The sequence below is a fragment of the Gracilinanus agilis genome, chromosome 5 (genome assembly GCF_016433145.1).
Source record: "Gracilinanus agilis isolate LMUSP501 chromosome 5, AgileGrace, whole genome shotgun sequence".
Lineage (NCBI taxonomy): Eukaryota > Metazoa > Chordata > Mammalia > Didelphimorphia > Didelphidae > Gracilinanus > Gracilinanus agilis.
This window is the reverse complement of record NC_058134.1, coordinates 150556496-150578641: the sequence shown is the minus strand read 5'-3', so window position 1 is coordinate 150578641 and position 22146 is coordinate 150556496. Positions and strand designations below refer to the sequence as shown.

The 22146-nt window shown below is 40.5% G+C and overlaps 2 protein-coding genes across 2 annotated transcripts in view; one reads left to right on the top strand and one right to left on the bottom strand.

Annotated features, from left to right (window-relative positions):
• HBP1 (HMG-box transcription factor 1) overlaps positions 1–4535 on the top strand; it is a 30799-nt gene extending 26264 nt beyond the window's left edge. The window contains exons 10-11 of the mRNA XM_044679535.1: positions 1692–1833; positions 3420–4535. Of these exons, the coding sequence (XP_044535470.1) occupies positions 1692–1833; positions 3420–3437 (160 nt within the window). The 3' untranslated portion in view covers positions 3438–4535. The remainder of the gene's footprint in view (positions 1–1691; positions 1834–3419) is intronic.
• A 70-nt stretch (positions 4536–4605) lies between these two features.
• The window catches only part of COG5 (component of oligomeric golgi complex 5), a 441240-nt gene continuing 423699 nt past the window's right edge, over positions 4606–22146 (bottom strand). Inside the window, exons 21-23 of the mRNA XM_044679046.1 lie at positions 14560–14686; positions 12931–13010; positions 4606–5391 (exon numbers count right to left, since the gene is read on the bottom strand). Of these exons, the coding sequence (XP_044534981.1) occupies positions 5277–5391; positions 12931–13010; positions 14560–14686 (322 nt within the window). The 3' untranslated portion in view covers positions 4606–5276. The remainder of the gene's footprint in view (positions 5392–12930; positions 13011–14559; positions 14687–22146) is intronic.

The following is a 22146-nucleotide window of genomic DNA, read 5'->3' as shown; positions in this document are numbered from 1 at the left end:
TATAAGGAATGGAAGAAAGAAGAGGTTGTACTTTTAAGTAGAATATAACTTAAAGCTATATTTTAAGCTGGAAAGTCAACTTGAAATTAGATACTGAAACTTAATGCAAAAACAAATTGTTAGAGTTGATAAATATTAATATCTCATTTTAAGGGAACTCTACAGAGAAGGAAAATCATGAATATTCAAAGAAAGCCAATTATAATCTTTATAGATGTACATCTTACATCACCCAGTATTAAATTAGGTAAATGAGATTTGTGGAGCTCTAATGTATGCCTCTCACTGGGCCATATAAATACGTGTGTGTGTGTGTGTGTGTGTGTGTGTGTAAATTTCATAGTCTTGTCTTAGGAAAAATAAAGATCTGATTGTGAATGAAACTTTTCTATATTGTAAAATTGTTAAGTTATAAATTACATGCTAACTAATTCACCAGTTAATTTAAAAAATGATTATAATAAGATAGGACTTTTAGGACACTGTATCAATAATCTTATAATTTAAGGGATAGGAAATCCAGTCAGTGGTTCCCTTCCCCCTCCCCTTCTCTCTCTCTCTCTCTCTCTCTCTCTCTTTCTCTCTCTCTCTCTCTCTCTATCTCTATCTCTTTCTCTTATCTATCTCCTTTATGCATCTTGTCCAGCATTCAACTACCTTTGTACAGTTCTAGCATTACTATGAGTACCTGGACTATACGAAAGTATTATACCAAAAAGAAGGAGTCTTATCTGAATGCACATGATAGCAGATGAGTTGGGCAGACATGAGTAGTTTTAACCACAAATTTCCATCATTGGGTAGCTCTCTGCATGAGGTCTCCTTACCTTTTAAATTTCCTATTCGGTTATTAAAAATAGGCTGTATGTTATCTCAAAGAATAATGAAAATTTTGCAAATTCTGATTTTTCGAGCAAAGCAATGAGTTGATTAAAAAGGGCAGATAATGAGTTAGTCACTTATAGTGTAGTGAATAGATAAAAGAGGGACATCGGCATAATGTAATAATAAATGAAAAAACAACTCGGGGATAGATCTAATAGGGAAATATCACTGACAGAAAATTAGGTTGACTTCTATAATGTTTCCCACTAGTTTTCTCTAATTTGTAGAGCTTGTTTGTATTCATTCTTTTGATATTTATAACCATCATAGTCCTGATTGTATGGAAAACGTTTGAGAACTTATTTATAAGAGGATAGGTTAAATTGGAGATGTCATATATGTAGCCTGAACCAGATTAAAAAGTAGTTTCTATCTGGCTTTACTGTTGTAATAAAACTGTGTACACACACATATAAATGTATGGTTTTTTAAGTCTATGTGACCTGCAGGGATTCTTATGTGTGGTTTAGTGGCCCCCATTTCTATTTAAATTTGACACCAATGAATTAAATGATTTTAAAAAAACATTTCCTTTGAACCATATCATTATATATAGGGACCAAATGGACTCCATTGGTTCAGTTTTCTTTTTAATAAATTGCAATATTGGTCCTATACCTAATAGTATAAACTCCTCAAGTATGGTAAAGCTAATATTTCTATCTTAGGATCTTTGTAGGGAAAAACTTTACTGTCTTATCCTTTTTTCTTCAATACATTTGATAAAATAATGTTATGATTTTTTTTCTATTCCATATTTACATTTTTACCTTTCCTTTAACATTCTGAAAATATTTGTTTTCCAGAGCCATAAGTGTGATACTTGGTGATAGGTGGAAGAAAATGAAAAATGAAGAAAGGAGGATGTACACACTAGAAGCCAAGGCTTTGGCTGAAGAACAAAAACGCTTAAATCCTGACTGTTGGAAACGGAAAAGAACCAATTCAGTATGTTTCACATAGTAATTTCTTTAAAGTCCTATTAGTGATTAAAACTTGTATCTCCTCACATTTCTGTTTCACAATATATCGTAGCTTGTTTTTTATCATTGTGAATGTTTTTGCCTGCTGTTGAACTGACTTGATCACTTTCCTCCTATTTATTATATTCATCAGTGCTGCCTAAACACATTTCATTAAGGATATCTTTCTTATTGAACAAATGCCATTTAATCTTCAGTCAGTTTAGACTCGGTATGAAAATTAGGAATTCAAAGCTATATCCCTTACCTGATATGTTAGGAGACAAGAATTGGACTGAAAGGTGGATGTTGGTAAAAATCATAATAAATTGATATTTTAAGACCTTTTTCTTGTGTGGAAGAAAGATCTAGAGAAGATGCCTTGCTATGTTTACTAAAATATTGAAACTTCCTAGCATGCTTATAATTTCTAGAGTTGATAAAAACTCATGAAATGGAATGGACAGCAAGAGAATGGCTAAACTGCATTACAGTGTGTGGTACCTTTGAGCCATTGTTGAATCTTAGTCCAGTAGTAATCCAGTTTGTAAAAATTATGAACTCATTTTTAAGAAATCAGGGTTTTTGTGATGCGTCACTTGTGAAATGATGATTAAAATAGTGTTCACTTGAATATTTATAAGCAATTTCTTACAAATGGTAGAATGCAATGTTTTTATGTGAACACATCTTAAGCATCTCGCCAAAATAGTTGGTGTATTGTGTAATATTTAGGGGAGCTGTTCAGGGAGGATTGTTAATAAGACTAATAATATTTCTTTATAATTTCAAGCAAAATATTATTGATAGTTACAAAAAGCTGCAGGGATTCATGCAAGAATTTAGATTTGTATTAGCTATCTCTTATGATGATGAGAAAACACTACTATATAATGTTTTACATGTTATCTTATTTGATTTTCCCAATAACTCTTGGAAGTAGATGTGATATCCCATTGCATTTCATATGAAGAACCTGAGGCTGAGAGTAAATAACTTGCCTAGCTAGAGTCCTGTCTCTAAGACAGGATTCAAACTCAGGTTTTTGCATGCCACTTTAGGAGCCTGATAAATTTTGGAAATGTACCCAAGTGGCTCAGTGGATAGTGTTGGGCCTGGTGTCAGGAAGACCTTAGTTCAGATTTGGCCTCAGATGCTGTGTAACCCCTGGACAAGTAATTCAACCCCTGTTTGCCTCAGTTTTCTCATCTGTTAAAATTGGAGTAACAGCCATCTACCTCTCAGAGTTGCTGTGAAGATCAAATGAGATAATAATTAGAAAACATCTGGCTTTATTGCCTGCCAAATAATAAGCACCATATAAATGTTAGCTCTTATTATTGTGTAACAGGGATGTGCATTTCTTTTCTTTTCATAAGGAAATGCCTGGCCATTAAATAAGGTCTCAGTGTTGTCTTTATTTCCATAAGTATTTTTGAGGGCTTGGCTCTGATTTTATTAACATATTATATAATTTGAAGTCTGTGTTTTTGAAATATTGTTTTAGAATGTTTATAATAGATTTTTTTTTTGTAAAGTAAATGTTCACCGAGTTCACTTTTATTTCCACAGGGCTCTCAACAACATTAAATCAAGATGTTTTATTGTTCTTAAGTCTGTATCTGCAAAACTGTTGACACTTGATGGAAAAAAAGACTTAAGATCAAGGCCTCACCATTTTCCTTGAATTTGTGTGACCATAAAAATACTGATAGCATTGAGTCCTGAAATAAGAGTGAGGATTTGCTTTCTACAATAGAGCATTAAGTAAGCTAAAACTATCAACATTGTAAACCAAATTGCCTTATTTTTCTTCCAAACTTCATATATGTCTATCAGGTAATATAGGCTTGAAAATTGATATCCTGTGGTGCTAAAGTACAGTAGAAAGAGAAGTGTATAAATGTTTTATTTTAAAATGTACAAAAGGGGGAATTTTAAAATATGTAACTGCTGTTTATACATTGGACCCTTATTGCTTATTAATATGTATTGCACAAACTATGTAATTAAACTGAAGCCGGGAGTGGGGATTTCCATGGAACAACGAACACGTGGCCCTAACATCAGTGCCAAACACAGAAGCTCCCAGTCTGGCCAGTGCCAAGAGGCAACCAGGACATGTGGTGTGGCAGGTGAATGGTCTTAACCGGACATGGAAACCCCCTGGTAACAGTGCGTGCTGCAGGCATGTATTCTGACTCATGGGACGTTTTGTACCAGGTGGCAGGACTGTCAGCCCTCATGGAAAAATGGAAAAACTAGCCCAGGCCAAGGTAAAGTTCGTTAATAGCACTGGTATATACACCATGAGGTGCTATTAGCACATTGTCACCATTGTATTTTTAAACTCTGTTCTATCTCCTCGACCATATATCTTCAGTATCTTATTTTTGTCAACAGATATCTTCATGGTGGGGGCAGATTTTGCACTTATGGGCAGTGCAACACTTGCACTTTACTTTTTTTCTCCAACTGTTTAAAATTAGAGCAAATCCATTGGCAATACAGCTGCTTTTGCTCTGAGCTACAATCATGGCTTTTCATGTTACTTAACAAGTGGTGTTTCTGGTTAGGAATCACAGCTGTAAAATTGATTTGAGTTCATTACACGTCTTCATGATGTTGCCCCTAAATTTTGCACACTATATTCTTGTATATTATTTCAAATAAAACTTTAAAAAACGATTTGTGTTATTTCTGTAATAGGATATCTGGTTTTTAAGTTAGGAGGGCTTCAAGTAATTAATAAGAAGTGACTGTAGGTATCTATTAAAAAATGTGATCTTTTTATTTGAATGTCAGAGCTATTTTGACTTAATCCTTCTGAGAACCATAAAATAAATCCAAAGTTATGACATTTTAAAAAGAAAAGCATTTAATGGAAGAAGTAATTATTTCTGTTTCAACCTTGATGTAATTGGTATTGCATGTGCTTTTAAATCCTCACCTCCCATCTTAGAATCAATACGGAATATTTGATGCAAGGGAGATGAGCCAAGCAGTTGGTGTTAAGTGACTACCCACAGATACACATCTAAGAAGAGGCCAGTGAGCTACGCCAACAAAGAGAACAGGATACAACATTCAAATAAAAGCACTTAACTTTATTCTTTATTTTAGGGGAAGTCTAACGAGAGGAAAAAAGACATTTTATACAGCCTGAGCCAAACCACTTGAAAACGTGCTTACCCATTTTTTTGTAGTGAGAGACAATTCTTAACCATTCTTACGATAAGAAAAATTAGATTGCTTTTCTTATGGTTAGAATCAGCTCCCACGAGTATGTTTAGATTATAATGCTCTTGGATACACCTTTAACACGAAATGTTACAGCATGCTATCAAGAAAAGGGGAAAAATGAGTCGTGTCTGAAGGAAAGTTAGTATGCATAAGAAATCAAAGGCGATAAAGGAACATTTGAGGTAATTACTGAAGAGTGGACATAGCTTTCTGAAGCAGTTGAACCATTATCGGATAAACTGGTGCAAATTCTTTGCCTTCTCTACTTTTCACTGATTGAACATAGGCTTCCAGGGCTCCTCTGAAATACATGTTAAAAACAGAAATAATTAAAAGATGAGGTGGACAAAATGTTGGGGGAAACTATTAATAAATACAGTTAAAATCTATAGAGATGCTAGTTCACAGCACTAAAAACAGGTTTAATGGAATTACGCTTTACTTTTCACTATTTTAATGGGTTTTGAAGATGAAGTACTACAATGCAATCTGCTTAATTTATGGTTTAGTCATAAAATCAGAAGGCAAACTAAACTACTCAAAGTCCATAAAGCCTCTATTATTATAAGTTGCCCCGGGGGTGGGGAGTGTCCAAAAATTTTTGTTCATGTTAAAAAATATTCAGAATGTAAGTTTTATTTGATGTCTTTGTAGATGCCAGTTTATTCCTTGACCAAAATCACATAAATCAGCAACTTTCTGAAAATAAATATTAAGCTTTCCTAAAACCAAGTAGAAGAAACGTTTTGGCTGCCTTATTGTAAAATAGCTCTTATTAATGAAAGGTAATATTAACATATTCAAGCTATTATGTGAGCGTTGTAAAGCTCATAAGTGAATCAGCACCATGGAGAGCCACCTTCTGGATGAGAGAAGTCTGCAGAGCTCCTATAAGAGGCCAGAGACTTGGGGTAACTGGTAAGTGGTGGGAGAAGACAGACTGGGAGCACAGGAAATAACTTCGTAATGAGCCTGATGTGGCATTTAAAGTAAATTGAACTCCAATAACAAAAAATGAAGCCAGATTTACTTAGATCTCTGCTTTCACGATTACAATCATCTTCGATGTTATTTCGAGCTAACCACCTTGTTGAACTACTATTAAAAACCTATAGGGCAGCTGGGTAGCTCAGTGGATTGAGAGTCAGGCCTAGAGACAGGAGGTCCTAGGTTCAAATCCGGCCTCAGACACTTCCCAGCTGTGTGACCCTGGGCAAGTCACTTGACCCCCATTGCCCACCCTTACCACTCTTCCACCAAGGAGCCAAAACACTGAAGTACAAGGGTTTAAAAAAAAAAAACCTATAAATTGAAAAGTCTACTTTGAATAGGCAATAAAATTTCATTTTAGGAGTAATGTTTTACGTTTTCATATAGTAGTATGTTACAGTAGTATGCGCAAACCCTCTGCAACTTTTCCATACTTGCCATTTCCTTTCTATACCTAACATTTCTGTGAAAGCCAATATTAGTATCATACCTTAATTTGTTTATTCATCTTTGTGATCAGTCTCCTTGCATGGCAAAATATGTAGTCCTTAAACATATTTTGCCTAGGATTTTTTGAAAGCATCAGTTTTAAATATTACTTTTTAGCAAGATAATTCTTCTAATACTTAGGTTAAAAATAAAGCAGTTATAATTGGAAATTGTTTGCAGAAATACAAAAACAGATAATTTGAAATGTAAAATTTCATTTGTGCCCCTGTACTATTTTGAATGATGCTCTCATTGTCATTGTTTCTACCCCTATTTACTCAAGTTCCCACTTCACAAGTCCATAAACACAAATTAGACAGCATCCCTAAAGAGATAGGATTGGTATAGATCAGTGATGGTGAATCTTTTAGAAACAATGCCCAAACTGCACCCTCACACTGCATGTCCCCTCCCCCCCCCAGACAGGAGGAAGTGTACCCATTGGCTGCGACATGTGAGAAACGTTCTCGGGCAGGATGGAGAGGGGGAGCAGAGCAGCCCCCCATGAGTGCCATAGGTTCCCCAACACAGATATAATAGATACTTTGAAATTCATAGAGGGCAATCTTTTTAGTCATCAATGGGAAGAGACCTTTTTTCATAAAAGGAATGATGAAATCTGCTTACATGATACATTATACAATGTGGAAGAAAGCTCAAATGAACTTGGTTAAGCATTTATTAGTGTTCTATCAAAAATACATCAGTGACAGAAAAACATACGGTGCCAAGGGTTTGTGATGTACATAATACAGCTTTTCTTAATCCTGACCTACCATCACTCGGCACTTGGCAATGGTGACTATTTCACCTCACCGTATAACTGTTTTTCCTATGATGTTTGCTCTTCCTTATGTTCTTCACTTGGATCAGTCATTAAATCAGTATTTTCATTTACTATATGCCAGGCACTTGGGAAGAGGGAGGGGGAACAAGAAAATCGTGACAGGGACAAAAAGAATATTTTCCAGTTTATATTCCAGCAGGGGAGAAAACATGCACATAAATGATGATAAAGTACAGGCAATATTTATAAATCTGGATAGGGAACTCTTATACTACTTACTGCAAGTTGACGCCATCATCTGCCATAAAGACTACTATGAGGTGTAACTAGCTGAGGCTCACACAGCAGGTATATGCCACAGGTGGGATCTGAACTCAGGTTTTTCTGTCTCCCAAGGCCAGCCATCCACCATCTGGGGTTGCCTTATAAGGATGAGGAATGGGCTGAAGATTTCATTGATTTAGGACATAAGCCTTAAAAATGTAGCCAACGGTCTCTGGTGTAGCCAGAAACAGATTAAAATGTCATTGGGAAATGCTTAACAAAATAAAAAGATGCCATATCATTAGTATGTTGTTTTTTCTAAGCCAATATGTGCTGTGCAGGGACCCTTAATATAAAGCTTAGTGGCCTCTGGTTTCTATTTGTGTTGGATGTCGCTGATCCAGGGAATTCTTGGGTGAAGAAAACTGTCAGTGCAGAGTGCTTAGGGTCACAAAGCCAGCATGCGTTAGACTCGAACCCAAGTCATCTTGTCTCTAGAGTCCACTCTGCCATGGCTGCTCTACCATAAATACAAAATAAATACAAGGGAGTTGGTGAGGGCACTAATAACAAGTTGAAGGTGGTGCGGGACATGGCCAGTGCAAAGGCTGCTTGTGGGAAGAAGAGTAACGTGATGCTAGGAAAAACAAGTTGGGGCCAAGTGGTGAAGCTTTAAAAGCCAAACCTGTAAGTTTGTATTTGATGCTGGAGATAAAGAAGGAGCCACAGTAGTTTATTGATTTAGAGTGACTTGAGCAGAGCCGCCCTAAGGAAAATTCCTTTGGTAGCCGTGTGGAGGATGGATTGGAATAGGGAGACTTAAGAGGGGGAAACCAATTAGAAAGCTGTTAAAATCTCAGTAAAAGGCAATGAAGGTCTGAGCTCTGAGTAGAGAAGGATGGTGCATGCTGGGAGGGCTAGAAATGGGAATATTTGGCAACTATAGATTGTGCGGTGAAGGGGGAGGGCAGTGAGGAGTTACAGGCGATGCTGAGGTCACAAGTCAAGACCAGAATGGGACTGGACTGAAATGGTTATGTTTGGAAGATGGGAGTTTTGAGATGTGAACTATCCCGCTGGTATCTCCACACAGACACGCCACCAACAAGTAATTTCCCTACTACTCTGCATTCTTCCTCGCATTTACTATTTTAGTCAACGATGCCGCCATTTTCTTAAGTTTGCTTGGCCTCAGAATCTTTGTCATCTGTTTCCACCAAGTCCTCTCTAATGTCTTTGGTATTTATGCCGTACGATTCTTTACTATTTTCACTGTGTCCTTCCACTAGTCATCCTGGCCTATAATAACTAGGTTCTGTTTCCTGACTCATTCCTGTGAAATGCCTCCCATGCTTTAGTTCTCAGCCTTTTGGATATGAGATTCCCTTTTAAGTGTAAAACATTTTAGGGACATTTTATGTGATAGCAATTGTGCTCTCAGTATCTGTTCAATGAGAACGTGCATGAAAGTAATTTCATAATCCTCTTCTATGAACCTTTTACTAATCATAAGTGCTTGAAAAATAATGATGCTCATATATTCAGGACCTGTTCTTTATCAGCTCAGCAAAGATAGATAGTTACTTGTTCTTGGTTGTGTTGCATATTTCTCAAAAACTAAATGAGGATAAAAAATGATGACACTTGCTGTGTAAGAACCTCTCGGGCAGCCATGACCCACAGGCCAGCAACCAGTGGTCTCCCCAAACTGTACTATTCCTTTGTCTGCCTGGAAGCCCTCCCTGGAACGTGCTGTAGCTCTATTCCTTCAACTCCTACTGCCTTGCTGTCTCTCTTGGGGAAATTTCATTTTGCTTTGCTTCAAGAGATGAGTGGACTTCTTCCTCTATCAGGTTATGTCTCCTTGAAGGTGTTAGGGCCGCGTATCTTCCTCATCTTGGTGTAGGTATTTTATAGATATTTAGAGGACGAAGAACAGACCACCTTAGTTGTCACAGCAGCAAAGAGGAACGGAGTACTTTTTACTCTTTGTTTATAAAAAGGGTATAAGTAAACCCCAAAGAAATGAGGAACAATGACAGAAGAATGGCTCCAGGTTGTTAGGGGAACAGAACAAAATACATTTCAGAATTTCTATCCAAACTGCTAAATTCTTGGAATAAATGCTCTGTTCTTTACCTTCCTGAAGATATTCAGAGGCCACTTATTTACATTACTTCATGTTATCAACCCCAAGTTCTAAGAAGAAGATTTACTGTGACATTATTTATGTAAACTGGGGCTCTGTTAGTACCTTTATATAAGTACCCCCCAGATCGAGCAGGTAAAATTATCTAATTGGAAAATCTAGTCTGATAAGCCTGAGCTCTCTCTGTTTTTTATGCCTGTTGTTCAGGTGAATAACCAATAGTGCTTGCCTATTAAGACCTGTATTTTGAACAAACATCCAAGGGGAACAGTGGACTGGTCTGAGAATAGAGCGGGAGAAAGGAGAGCAAGATGGAATTCTTAATTTCATGCTGTTTTTAAGAACCCCAGACGTCTTTTTGATATCCATATTCTTCCACTGGTATTGCTTTGCTAAGTCATATAATAGGAGCAGCATCTGAATAAAGCGGTGGATCACACAAAGGGGGACAAAGAGGCGTGTACTGGACCGAAGTAGGAATAAGTCAATTCAAGTCAACGAGTCAACACATTCATCACATACTTGCTCTGTGCCAGTCACTGTGCTCAGGGCAAAGATGTCTCTTATCCTGCGTTATCTCAGCTCTGCCTCTTTTCTGCAAATGAGCCTCCCCAGCGGGCCAACAATGACAATAAATTGTGTGTGTCTGACCCCTGCAGGGCCCTCGGCACTCCCTGCCACATGGACATGGCGGAGTCACCTTCGTAGCACCCCAAGTTCGAGGAGCTCCCCACATCAGAATTAGATCATTTTGTCCCACTTCCCCAGGCCTTGTCAGTGCAGGGACTCCAGGCTGCCCGGAAGCTGTGACTGCAAGAGCAGGAGGCCAACGAGGAGGAAGAGCTCTGCTGACCTCGGCCTAGCTGCAGGGCTTCGGCATTCCTCCTGCTTTAGCAGGTGCTTAATAAATGCTTACTGGATGAGGAAAAGCAGAGGGGGTTACCTAAGAGTTCCACGGAAGCTATTCAGTAGAAGCAGGCCCAGGGTCCTCAATTTGCCCTACTCTGTGATGGTCTAAAGATTTCATCCTTCTGATAAAGGGAATGATACTAAGAGGTGGTTTGCCTAAAGGGGAGAGAAATTCACTGATATACATATAAATCTATATCGAGAGAGAGTCAGAGAGGCGGACAGAGCAAGCTCCCCTGGCCTGGGCTGATGGGCCCCGATACAGGGCAAAGATGCCAAGCGCTGGAGCTGTGCCCCGGGGGCGACGCCGAGCCGTGCCTCAGGACAAAGCTCCTCGAACTCTGCACAGCATCCAAAGCGTGTTTGTGTTTAGGGGTTCCACGAGGAGGGCGGCACCCCAGCTCCGTGACGGATGAGGAGCTGCCAGGAGAGCTGCAGACCCTGAGAGACGTGCCATATTTTAGACATTTTCAGGCACTACATACAGACTTAGTGACCACATTGCAGATGAAGTCATGAACGGATGCTTTTGTAGAAGAAGGCGGAGATGACAGCTTTTTTTATAATCTAACATAACTGCAGTCATCTGACTAGTTTGTTAACCTTCCTGCTAATCAAGAAAGAAAAAATAAAGAAAGGAAATTCTGTAACTAGATGAATCCTTTTCCCGTTTTCAGCAGACCACACTGACAAGAATGAACAAGCCAAATGCAAAAATCCCAAATAGGTCACTGTCCACATTCCTCCTCTCCAAGGGTTTTCCAACAGACCAAATTCACTGATCTCTGCATGATCTCATACCTTTCTTGCCCGACCTGAATCAGATGATGGGGAAAAGACTGCAGAGCCAACTGGAGAGGGAAAAAGGCCAATCTGCTCTCCTGGGCCCAAGAGAGCTAGCTACAGCAACCACTTACAGGGCCCTTTAAAAGAGACTGGCTATCTGGATTTGCACAGGTTGTAAACATGTTAGACAGAATGTCAAGCTGAATTTTCCTGCTGAATTTCCCCGATAGTTTTCTTATTTTCAAGTCCACTAAGCAAAAACAGAATAAAACACTGGCCATTTCAGCAGGCACCTGGAACATGACCTAGTTAAAGAAAAGAACTAACTCAGGACTCCTCTCTTTCCCTACTTTTTGCATTGGGAAGCCAAAAATGGGCTCTGGGGCCAACAAGAGATTCTGGTCACCTTTTGGCAAGAAATCTATTAGGTAGAAAAAAATCAATGATATGCTAAGATTAATAGCAGGAAACCAACATTGTGTCAGTGGTGTTACATCTGCATTTGGGATGTATTTCAGCTAGTTAGCACTGCCTAAAGAGGACACATGATCACTGACTTTGAGTGTCTCACAGTTCTGTCCCGGGTCCTCTTCTCATTTTATATTATTTTTCTTAGTAAGCTCATGAGCTTCCTTGTGTTCAGCTATCATCAGCCTTAACTTCTCTGCTCACTTCTGGTCTCACATCTCCAGCTTCCTCTAGGTCATCTCAAACTGGACGGTCCCACACACATCTTAAATTCAAAATGTCTGAAACGAAACTGTCTTTCTCTCCAAATTCTTCTCTCAAACTTTCCTGTTACTGTTGAAGGGACAACCATATTCCCCATCACTCAAAGTCATAACCTTGGTGTTATTTGGCATTCAAAGTCCTTTGTAACCTTTCCAGTCCTCTTACACTCCCTGCTCCCTACTATTTCCTATTTATCCTTATTTGTATGTAATTATGAGCAGGGACTGTCTTTTACCATTCTTTAACCCCAGGGCTTAGCACAGTGTCTGGCATGAGTAGGTGCTTAATAAATGGTGACTGATTGGTGGACTGGCTGACCTGATCCCATTTGAATGCCTTATTTTTAAAAATGTTCAAAGCCCAAGTTCCCAAAATGATACCAGAGACGAAGAAGATGCAAGATGGAGTGCTAAGTTAAGGACTCCACGACACTGGTGAATTTTCAGAAGCAGGAATAATAAGATGGCCTTCACGGTCACTGTAAGCCCCTCATGGAGCACTATGAAAGAGGATGGGAAGCCTTAAAAGCCTGAGCCACAACAGCAGATGGAGAAAATGGCAAAAACAATGCTAAAAAACATCCTGAACAATTTTACTGGGGGTGAGAACAATGCTAAGAAGACCGTGATGCTTATTGTTTGCCTTTTTCTTTCAAGAAAACACACCTTAGGGCTTTCACCTAAAGTTCACTTTCCTGGGCTAAATAACAGAAGTGGGGTTAGAACTTGCTTTACCTGATAAGAAGGAGCCTGTCCTTTTCTGATGGATGATCATCCAGCCACTGGGAGTATCTCGCATGGGACCACTCTGCTCTCTAAAGTAGTGAAACATAAATGGACACCAATTGGAGAAAATAAATGCAAACACAACAGTGAATATCATTTGACACCAATTCAACATTTACTTGGAATTCCTAAGGTGCAATTTGTTCCCAACCATTTGCCTCATAGCAGAAATCACAAAGAATATGTCAAGAATGCTCAGATAAGACATAATTAATATAATTGATGGTATCCTCAGTTTACCTCTTTGACTACTACTAAAATGCTTCCTTGAATTCCAGTCCAATTTAATACAGATCCTATTAGTCACTCTGTGAGGCAAACTGGTTTAATGAAGTTTGAAAGACTCAGCTCCAAGCTCTATCTCTAAGGCAGATCCTTCACTTCTCAGCACACCAGGCAACTCTTAGATTATATGCTGCTCAAGAGTTGCAGTACTATAATGGTACAGAGAGACTCCTCCTTGGGAGTTCCCTTAAACTGATGAAATTCCAGATCCAGTCCAAAATGGTAAAAGGCAAAATGGTAAGTACTGAGGGCAGGAAAGAAATAAAAACAAAAACCATCCTTGCCTTCAAGGAGCCTACAGGCTCCCGGAGAGACTCAACATGAAAGAAGTATGCGCGTGATGATGTGAAGAGAAGAATCTGGAAAGGTGCTCACTCCATGGAGGCAGCACTGAGATTAGCTTGGGAAGATGCCTGGGATTCTACCGGGGAAAGGTGAGGAGGGAGCATATTTCAGTGTGCTGCTTACACAGTCTGTCACCCTCCGCTCTAGGTCCGCGTTCTTTAGCTTCTTGGGGTCTTAAGTCTTGCTATTCTCAGGAGCAGGCCCTGGTGATCCCAGGTAGCTGCCAAGAACTTAGTGAATGCTCCAAACTTGCTCTAACTCCTGTGCGCTGGCTTTGTCCCTGTAGGTGGTGTGTGTGGGGGGAGTTGTCAGCACTCATTTTAGTGAGAGCTATTTCGCCTCCTTATAGCATGGAAATGCCCCGATCCCACGTACCTTCAATGCTGCGCCCTGTTGTGGGGTCCCTTCGTTCGTCTGGGTTTTGGGTTTTTGTGTCCTTTGGAGGTGGGTCGGTTAGGAGAGTTAAGCGCTCTGCTTCTACTCTGCAGTCCTCTTAACCCAGAAGTCGGGATTATATTTCGGCCAGGGGAATAGCTTTTGCAGGGCATAGCAGCAGGAGTGAAGCACCAGGATCAGAGAAGGACAAGGAGAGTTTGGTTGGGACTCAGAGTGTGTGAAGAGGACCACTGAGTAAGAGTGCCAGTAATGACCAGTTAATGGGTGTGTCAGCAAAAGTAATTCAGAAGGTTTAATTGGTATTGCCTTCTTTATCCCTAGCACTTAAAAGGCCTATCTTGGCTTTTTTTTTTTTTTTTTTTTTTTTTTTTTAAAGAGAGACTTTGAGTGAAGGAATGTCCTCTAATCTTTACTTCTCCAAGGCTAGAGAATATCAGACTTTGGCTCATGAGATGGATAAGATCAACCAGCTCTATTGTCTTATGCCTTCAAAACAGCCAAATCTAATCAGAGAGACTCATGACAACAAGAAAGACAGCTTTAAATGATTACCTGGAAAGGAGATTTCAACTCAGCTGGAGCTCTTGTAAATAAGAAATGAATAATAATGCTGAATGGAATAATATCCCCCAGTGCTGGGCTACTGGCTACGTGTTCACTTGTCTGAAAGAGCAGAGGTCTGAAAGGAGGAAGAACACACATCACTTTGCACTGTCAAAAGAAGTGATTTAGAAAGTATAAAGCATTCTCTTTTAATAATAACATTCCTGCTGGGCTTCTCTACTGAAGAAACATAATAACAAGTTAATGAAAGACACGGAAGCTTTGCATTTCAGCAGGTAACACGATTTAATTGTTCCCTCAACCCTTTCCTTGCTGCTTTCTCTGCTTGCCTCATGGTTTCAATTTAGCTCCATGAAATGCTCTGAACCAGCATTACGAGAACTCTCTGCACCATGCCTATGGCAGCTTGCCCCCAGCTGACTCACTGTTCAGAATGAGATCTTTTGATTTGCTTTCTTGGCTTCCTGGCTCTCTGAGTCACTGTGGCTATTCTTTTGGCAAGGCCAAGCTTGCTACACAGGTCACTGCCTTTATTGTCAATAGAGTCATGGAAAGCAAGGCTGGTTTTTGATTCTCTCTCTTGTGCGTCACCAATATAATTACTCATTAATGTCTAATTGCAGAATCTTTATTTCTGATACTTGATTTAAGAGGCAGAAAGGACACAGCTTGATTCCCAATCTTTCTCCCTTCTCCTCGACCCCCACAACACACACATTCCAGGTGGAACTTGAAGTGTTCGCAGTTAAAAAATAAATCTTCATTTGCCTTGTAAACAAAAGGGAACTGATTAAGACACCGCTGAGATGTTAAGAGCATAAATCCCAGACATCACAAAATGACTCTTGGAAATTTTCATTCTGGAAAATGGATGCAAATTTTGCAGTCTGTAGTATGAATGCTTCCCATTAGCAGAAAAAAATCCCATTTATGGTAGGTAGGGAATATCTAAGATTAAAGTAATTTATGGCTAAGTTCTTTCAAATATTTGTTAGAGTTGGCCCCAGCATCCAATGAAGAGAGGAAAAAATACCTTTTGAAATGTCTAACATCACGTGCCAATGAGATTATGAAGTGAGTTCCTTTGAACAACCTCTATTTTCTTAAAACTTTTACCCCCTTTCACTGCTATACACAGAGAAGGCACAGAGGCATCAGCATAATGCCAAAGGTAAACAATCTCTGTGATGCTATACAAAATATTATTAAGACAATGGATAAGAGCCAATGACCTCCTTATTAAACAGGATGCTTCCAATGATGCTGAGTGACTCAGGAAAGATAGTCACCTCTAAAGATTTAATGCATCTTTAAGGAAAAAAGAGACTCTAATGATAGTCTCTAGAATTTGGGACTCGGACCTGGACTCTTCAGGTAAACAGTTGCTGTGAATTTTAGGTTCAGACTACACAGAGGCTGCCTGCAGGCTACAGAGGGCCAGCGGTGTCAGACAACCTCCTCTATGGATTAGAGCTTTCTTATGGCCCATTTGTCTTTCCCACCTTGGTCTGGACAAGCACCCCGTGGGCTGATTTAGGGCATGAAGGACTTCTCTAGAAGGCTGAAAGGGAAGAACTTTGGCTCTTGTTCTTGGCCAGGTGTTTCTACCTGATTACTATTCTGTACCATCTTGTTCTATTCTGACCACCATTTGAAGCCTGCCCAACTAGAGGAGCAGCTGAAAAACCCATAGGTGTGACTCAAGTGGAATCCACACAAGGTTCTTGGTTGCTCAGTAACAACGAAGGCTGGGAAGTCACAGAAAAGGAAAACATATTTGATGTTTCATAAGAGCAAACACTAGAGGAATGAAAATGACAAAATACTTTTCTTCTGCTCTTTGGGGACTTAAGGAAAGGATATCAGAATTCACAACAGAATCATGATCATGTTTAATGCTACTCTCCCTCCCCTACTCGTTAAGTGCTGAAGGCGTCTTTGTGGGCACCAGCTTTCTCCTGGCCCTCTGTTGGAGCACGCCCATCACGCGCAGTACGGCCGCCCCTCACAGCTTAATGGCTCGGTCCTCAGATCATCCCAGGACCTGGGAAAGCGGAAAGCTCTCTCCCAGCCTTAAATAGATCATTCAGAAGTAGGGCTTGTCCGCCTGGGCACGAGGCCTGCAGGAAGAAGGAACCTACGGGGAGGGTTTGCTTCTCGAACCCTTGGAAGAAGAGGAAGCCCTGCTCTGCCTGGGCACGGGCACGGGAGCGGCCGGCCAGTGATGGAGGACTCCTGCGAGTGAGGACGGGGGTCCCAGCCCTCCGCTGATTGCTGGAAACGAGTCAGAAGACAGCGTGTGGCGGCCTCTGGAGGGAAGGAGACGGGGAGGCCGAGGAGGAGCCTCTGTGTTCAGATGTTAGTCCCGGGAGCTCTTTCCCATGCACAGAGGAAGGAAAGGAACAAGGCACACGGGAGAAGCAAGACCCCCAGTGTGAAAGGCCGAAGGGCCTTCGGACATCATCATCCGACTGATTTTACCCAGAATCCTTCTGCAACACTCCCACCCAGGGAAATGGCATTAGTTAACAAGTATTCATTCGTGACATGCCTTTTCTGCTTCAGGCTCCAGGCCCACAGCGGGGTCTCCTCTCTCTCCTGCCGCCCCAGAGGAGGCAGCAAGAGGACCCAGACAGACACACCCGCCCCAGGCACGCGTCTGCCTCCGTGTCCCCAGGACAGCCTCTGCTGCCGGCAGAGCTGAGTCACGGTGACAGCTCTTTTGGCAAGGCCAACCTTGCGACAGGCCACTTCCTGTAAGGTCAATAGTCATGGAGAGGAATGCTGGACTTGGCTACAGGCTCCCTCTCTGCCTCCTGTGTCCCTCTATCCTCTGTCTGTCTGTGCGCGCGCGAGCTGAGATGATTTTATTAGTAGAAATGACAAAGAGGAGGAATTAGCATAGGCTTTGTCCTAAAACCTTAAGGATTATGGGAAATCTCTTTCTGACTGCAATTGCACCTCTCCTTTACCTTGTCACCCTCATTAGAATGTGAGCTCCTCCTGTGTGTATACCCAGGCCTTAGCACAGTGCTTTGTATGCAGTAAGTGCTTAATAAATGCTCTCCTTGTTCCTTTGAGTAGGCCAATCTGGTTGGAGCTCAGACTACACAGCGGCCTGTGACTCACCTGCAAAGAGGATGAGGCCTGAGGCTGGGGCAAGGCTGAGGAGGGTTATCCAAGTTAAACAGAGAAGTTTATTAAGGGGGGGAGGGACACAGTCAGATCTGGGCTTAAGGAAAGGGGGCGCTGCAAGGTGGCCGCTACAACAACCTAAGGGGAAAGCCATCAGGCCCTGAACCAAGAGCCTCAGGATCGCCTCAGGACCGCCTCAGCTCTGCTGGAGCACCCCCAGGTCCCTCTCCAGACGGCACACTCATTTGAGCAGTCTCCAGCTTCTGAAGATCCAGTTCACTGAACTTTATTAAGGATCTCCCCAGGGCGAGCATGGAGTCAGGGAAAGAAAGAGGGCTTTGGAGCTGGAGGCCCTGGGTTTGAACCTTGGCTCTGCTATCTACTAGCTGTGTGACCTGAGTGTTACACTTCTTCATCTATAAAACAAGGAGGTTATACGAGATGGACCTGAAGGACTCCTTCAATTGTTTCTGTATCTCGGCCTTCAGGGCCCAGATAGAAGGTAAGGGGATGGGGATGGAGGGACAGAGGCAAGGAGATTGGTGCCATGCATTATTCAGATCTGTCTTTGAATGACCTCATCATACTTTGGAAAGCTATTGAAATAGCACGAGAAAAGGCTAATTATAGTGTTAAAACAGCTGAAGCTGTCAAATGACAAGTGCCAATTCTACATAATACATGGTTCACATAGATTCTCAGCATGGCATGAGTACTGACCCGAAGAAGATAGAAGAGCTCATCAGCTGGCCACGTGCAAAGAACTTTCCAAAGGTAAAGCCTTTTCTAGGATTTGGCAGCTATGATGAGGTATCTTGAAGCCCTAAATCTCTAAAAAAATTCATTCATGGATCAAGAAGAACCAGTAGTAGAAAGGGAGAATCTAAACCATGAAAAGATTGCTAAGACGAGAAATGTAGACAGGTATTTAAGGACATGGTCAACTGCCTCACATCCAACCATGCTGATCCTTGCAGATCTAAGCAAGCCCTTTGATCACATACTGATGCCGGCTAAATGGACTTGGAGTAGTTTTATACCAGGAGAATGATGCCCTCCATAGATTGGAGTTTTGGGCTGTGAAGGGGACTCTCACCGGAAATCTTTGAGCCTATTCTATGGAACTTAATTCCAAGGGTGAATAGAGAGTAACTGACTGGCATATTCTACTCTTAATGAAATTTGACAGCTGTGAATTTAAGTGGTAGCCCTGGAATTGTAGTAGGAAAAACAAAATGCCCCACCTTGTGGACATTTCCATTTAAGCGTCTGAATTCAGTGGATGCAAATGTTATTGAATCAAGGCAATACATTTTGCCTCAGTTGCCCTTGGATGACTGGTATAAAATTTAAATTAATGTTCAATACTTCAAATACTTATTTTTATAAAGTTTATTATCTGACATATTGAGGGAGAATTCTATGCTGAACATAGTGTGGAGGAATCCCATATTGGATGTATTGTAGAGACTGGGCAGGCCAGAATGGCAAGGAGGTGTAGGGAGATGAATTTCTCCCCTGAATCTCAGAATTATTCAAGCTAATTGCAAGGACCAGTGCACTCAGGAAGAAAAGACATCCTAAAACTGGGAGCTGTTTGAGATAGGTAATGCCACTGCTCTTTCATAGAGTGAGTCATGCTTGCAATTCTACTTCCTGTTTGGAAGAGTAACCTTCCTTCCCCTCTAGGGGTAAAAACGCCAGGGAGCAACTTGTTTCTCTTGCTATGTGGACAGGCAGTTAAGAGGGTAGAAGCTCTCCTCAGGTAAAAACCCTTTAGGAAGCTAATTTTTGCCTAAGGGAAACACATCCTGGCTTCCAAGTCAAGCAGCTAGCAAGTACTCAGGTGTTGGCAATGTAAGGGAAAGAGCAGGTAGAAAAACTTAGTCAGATGGTACTCATACTCCATTAATCTGTTTAGCCTTAAATTTCTGCTTCTATTTTCCCACTTCCTTTTAATTATATGAAAGTGATAAATCTGATTCATTATTCGTTGTCAAAGTTAAAATTAATTCAGGCCTATCTACAGCTTTGCAGTGGTATCTACTTGGTCATTTTCCCTAGAGACAGGGTCAGTGCTACCTGTACGGGCAGAGCAATGAAGTATGGCTACTAGGACTTTGGGTAGCTGGAGAGCAGATATGTTATGGCTTCTCAGAGGATTTTTAATAATTTTTGCATTAGCTATAGATTTTCCAGCTGAGGTTAAAAATCTGTAAGAAGTGCCCATTGTTTGCCTAATGGAAACAAAGGAAAATGGCAAATTTGGAGCTTGGGTATATAGACTTTTTATCTTTGGGAGAAAAAGAGTATTAGTAGCATCTTGATTTGGACAGATAATTTTAACTGTGATATATTAAGTATATCCAATCAGCAATCAGAAATATTTTATAGTTGCCAAGGTGTAGGAGAAGTATTTCTTGATATATGGCTCTCCTTGCCTCAGGATTTTACTGTACACTGCTGAACATGCCATGTGGCTAACATCATTGAGCAGAAAAAGCACTGGAGTCAACATGTGTCATTTCTTGTACATAGATATAATACCAAGAATGATGACACAGACTTTCTGCCAGATCTGCTTGATGTTTGGATGCATCAGAATCACAGATTTGTGTTTTGGATTCTCAGAAGCCTGAGATGATATGGGTACTAAAACTAGTACATTTTTAGGACTGAGTGATCAATTGAAGAGTGCCTACTTTTTAGCTTCTCCTATTATGAGGAGGATTACTTAGTTATTATTTAGGAGACCTAGCAGGAAGGGATTGAGAATTCCAAATGGAATGGGGAAGCAGGAAGTGTGGCCTCTCTCTCTGAGACAGACTCCATGGTGGTTGGGACAAGTTGTAACTAACCCTGGGAGACCTCAGAGGAAATGGATTTTGTACCCTGATACCCTGGGATCCTGAAGGAAAACTGTCTTTTATTTGTGGGAGATTTTTGGTAGAGACTTAATCCCAACCTGAGTTGCAGGTTAACTTGGGCTGGGTTAGCTCCCAGAATCTACCCACCTGAAAGAGTACAGCTAGTGGTCCTGGAGGAGTTGCAACATCACTGGAGTGTGTCAGGACTCTGCTGTGAGGATACCCATTTCTGCCCTGCTATTCTCTGGGCCCTGCCTTGCTTAGGTCTCAGTTCAGTGTAGATAAGTCCCTCCCCTGACCCTGTGGTTTGCCCTTAGTCTGGAAGTGTAGAAACCCCTATTCCCATCCTTTACCATAGTTCCCTTAATTAAATTTGTTACAAACTCTTGTCATTTGCTTGCTAGTTTCCATAGGCCCTTGTCTAGATGGTGCAGGGTGACAGTTAGGTCTGTCAACAGACATTTTCCCTGGCAGTTAAACCCTGTCTCCCTAACTTGGTTCCCCCCCCCCCCACTGTCATTCCTGTCTTCTACACACCCTTCTGGACCCACATATAATATTTAAGTTAACTTCCCTGGTTATCCCCATAAGACTCCTCAGTTCAATAAAGTTCATGAAGGAAGAAGTAATGGTAAAATATTTAAATTTGTTATTAGGGACAATGCCTAGGGATAGTATTATTAAAAAAATCATTGCCTGCCGAAACAAACCCAGGAATCAGATGGAACAAAATTATAAAACACTTTTTAGACAAATAAAGTCATATCTAAATAACTGGAGAAATGTCAATTGTTCATGAATGGGCAGAGCCAATATAATTAAAATGAAAACCCCACTTAAACTAAGCTACTTATTCAATGCCATCCCAATCAAATTGCCAGAAAATTATCTTATTAAGCTAAAAAAAAAAAGCAGAATTCATTTGAAAGAACAAAATGTCAAGAATATCAAAAGAATTAATTAAAAAATGTAAGGAAAGATCTGGGAAAGGAAAGATTTTAAAACCAAGCAAGAGTTAGAGAAAATTACAAAATGTAAATTAAATGGTTTTGATTATATTAAGCTAAAAAGCTTTTGTACAAACAAAAACAATGTAGTCAAAATCAGAAGGGAAACAACAAATTGGGAAAAAATCTTTATAACGAAAAACTCTGACAGGGGTCTAATTACTCAAATATACAAGGAGTTAAAGCAATTGTATAAAATATCAAGCCATTCCCCAATTGATAAATGGGCAAGAGACATGAATAGGCAATTTTCAGGTAAAGAAATCAAAAGTATCAATAAGCACATGAGAAAGTGTTCTAGATCTCTAATAATTAGAGAAATGCAAATCAAAACAACTCTGAGGTATCACCTCACACCTAGCAGATTGGCTAAAATGAAAGAAGGGGAGAGTAATGAATGTTGGAGGGGATGTGGCAAAATTGGGACATTAATGCATTGCTGGTGGAGTTGTGAACTGATCCAACCATTCTGGCTGGCAATTTGGAATCACGCTCAAAGGGCTATAAAAGAATGCCTGCCCTTTGATCCAGCCATACTATTGTTGGGTTTGTACCCTAAAGAGATT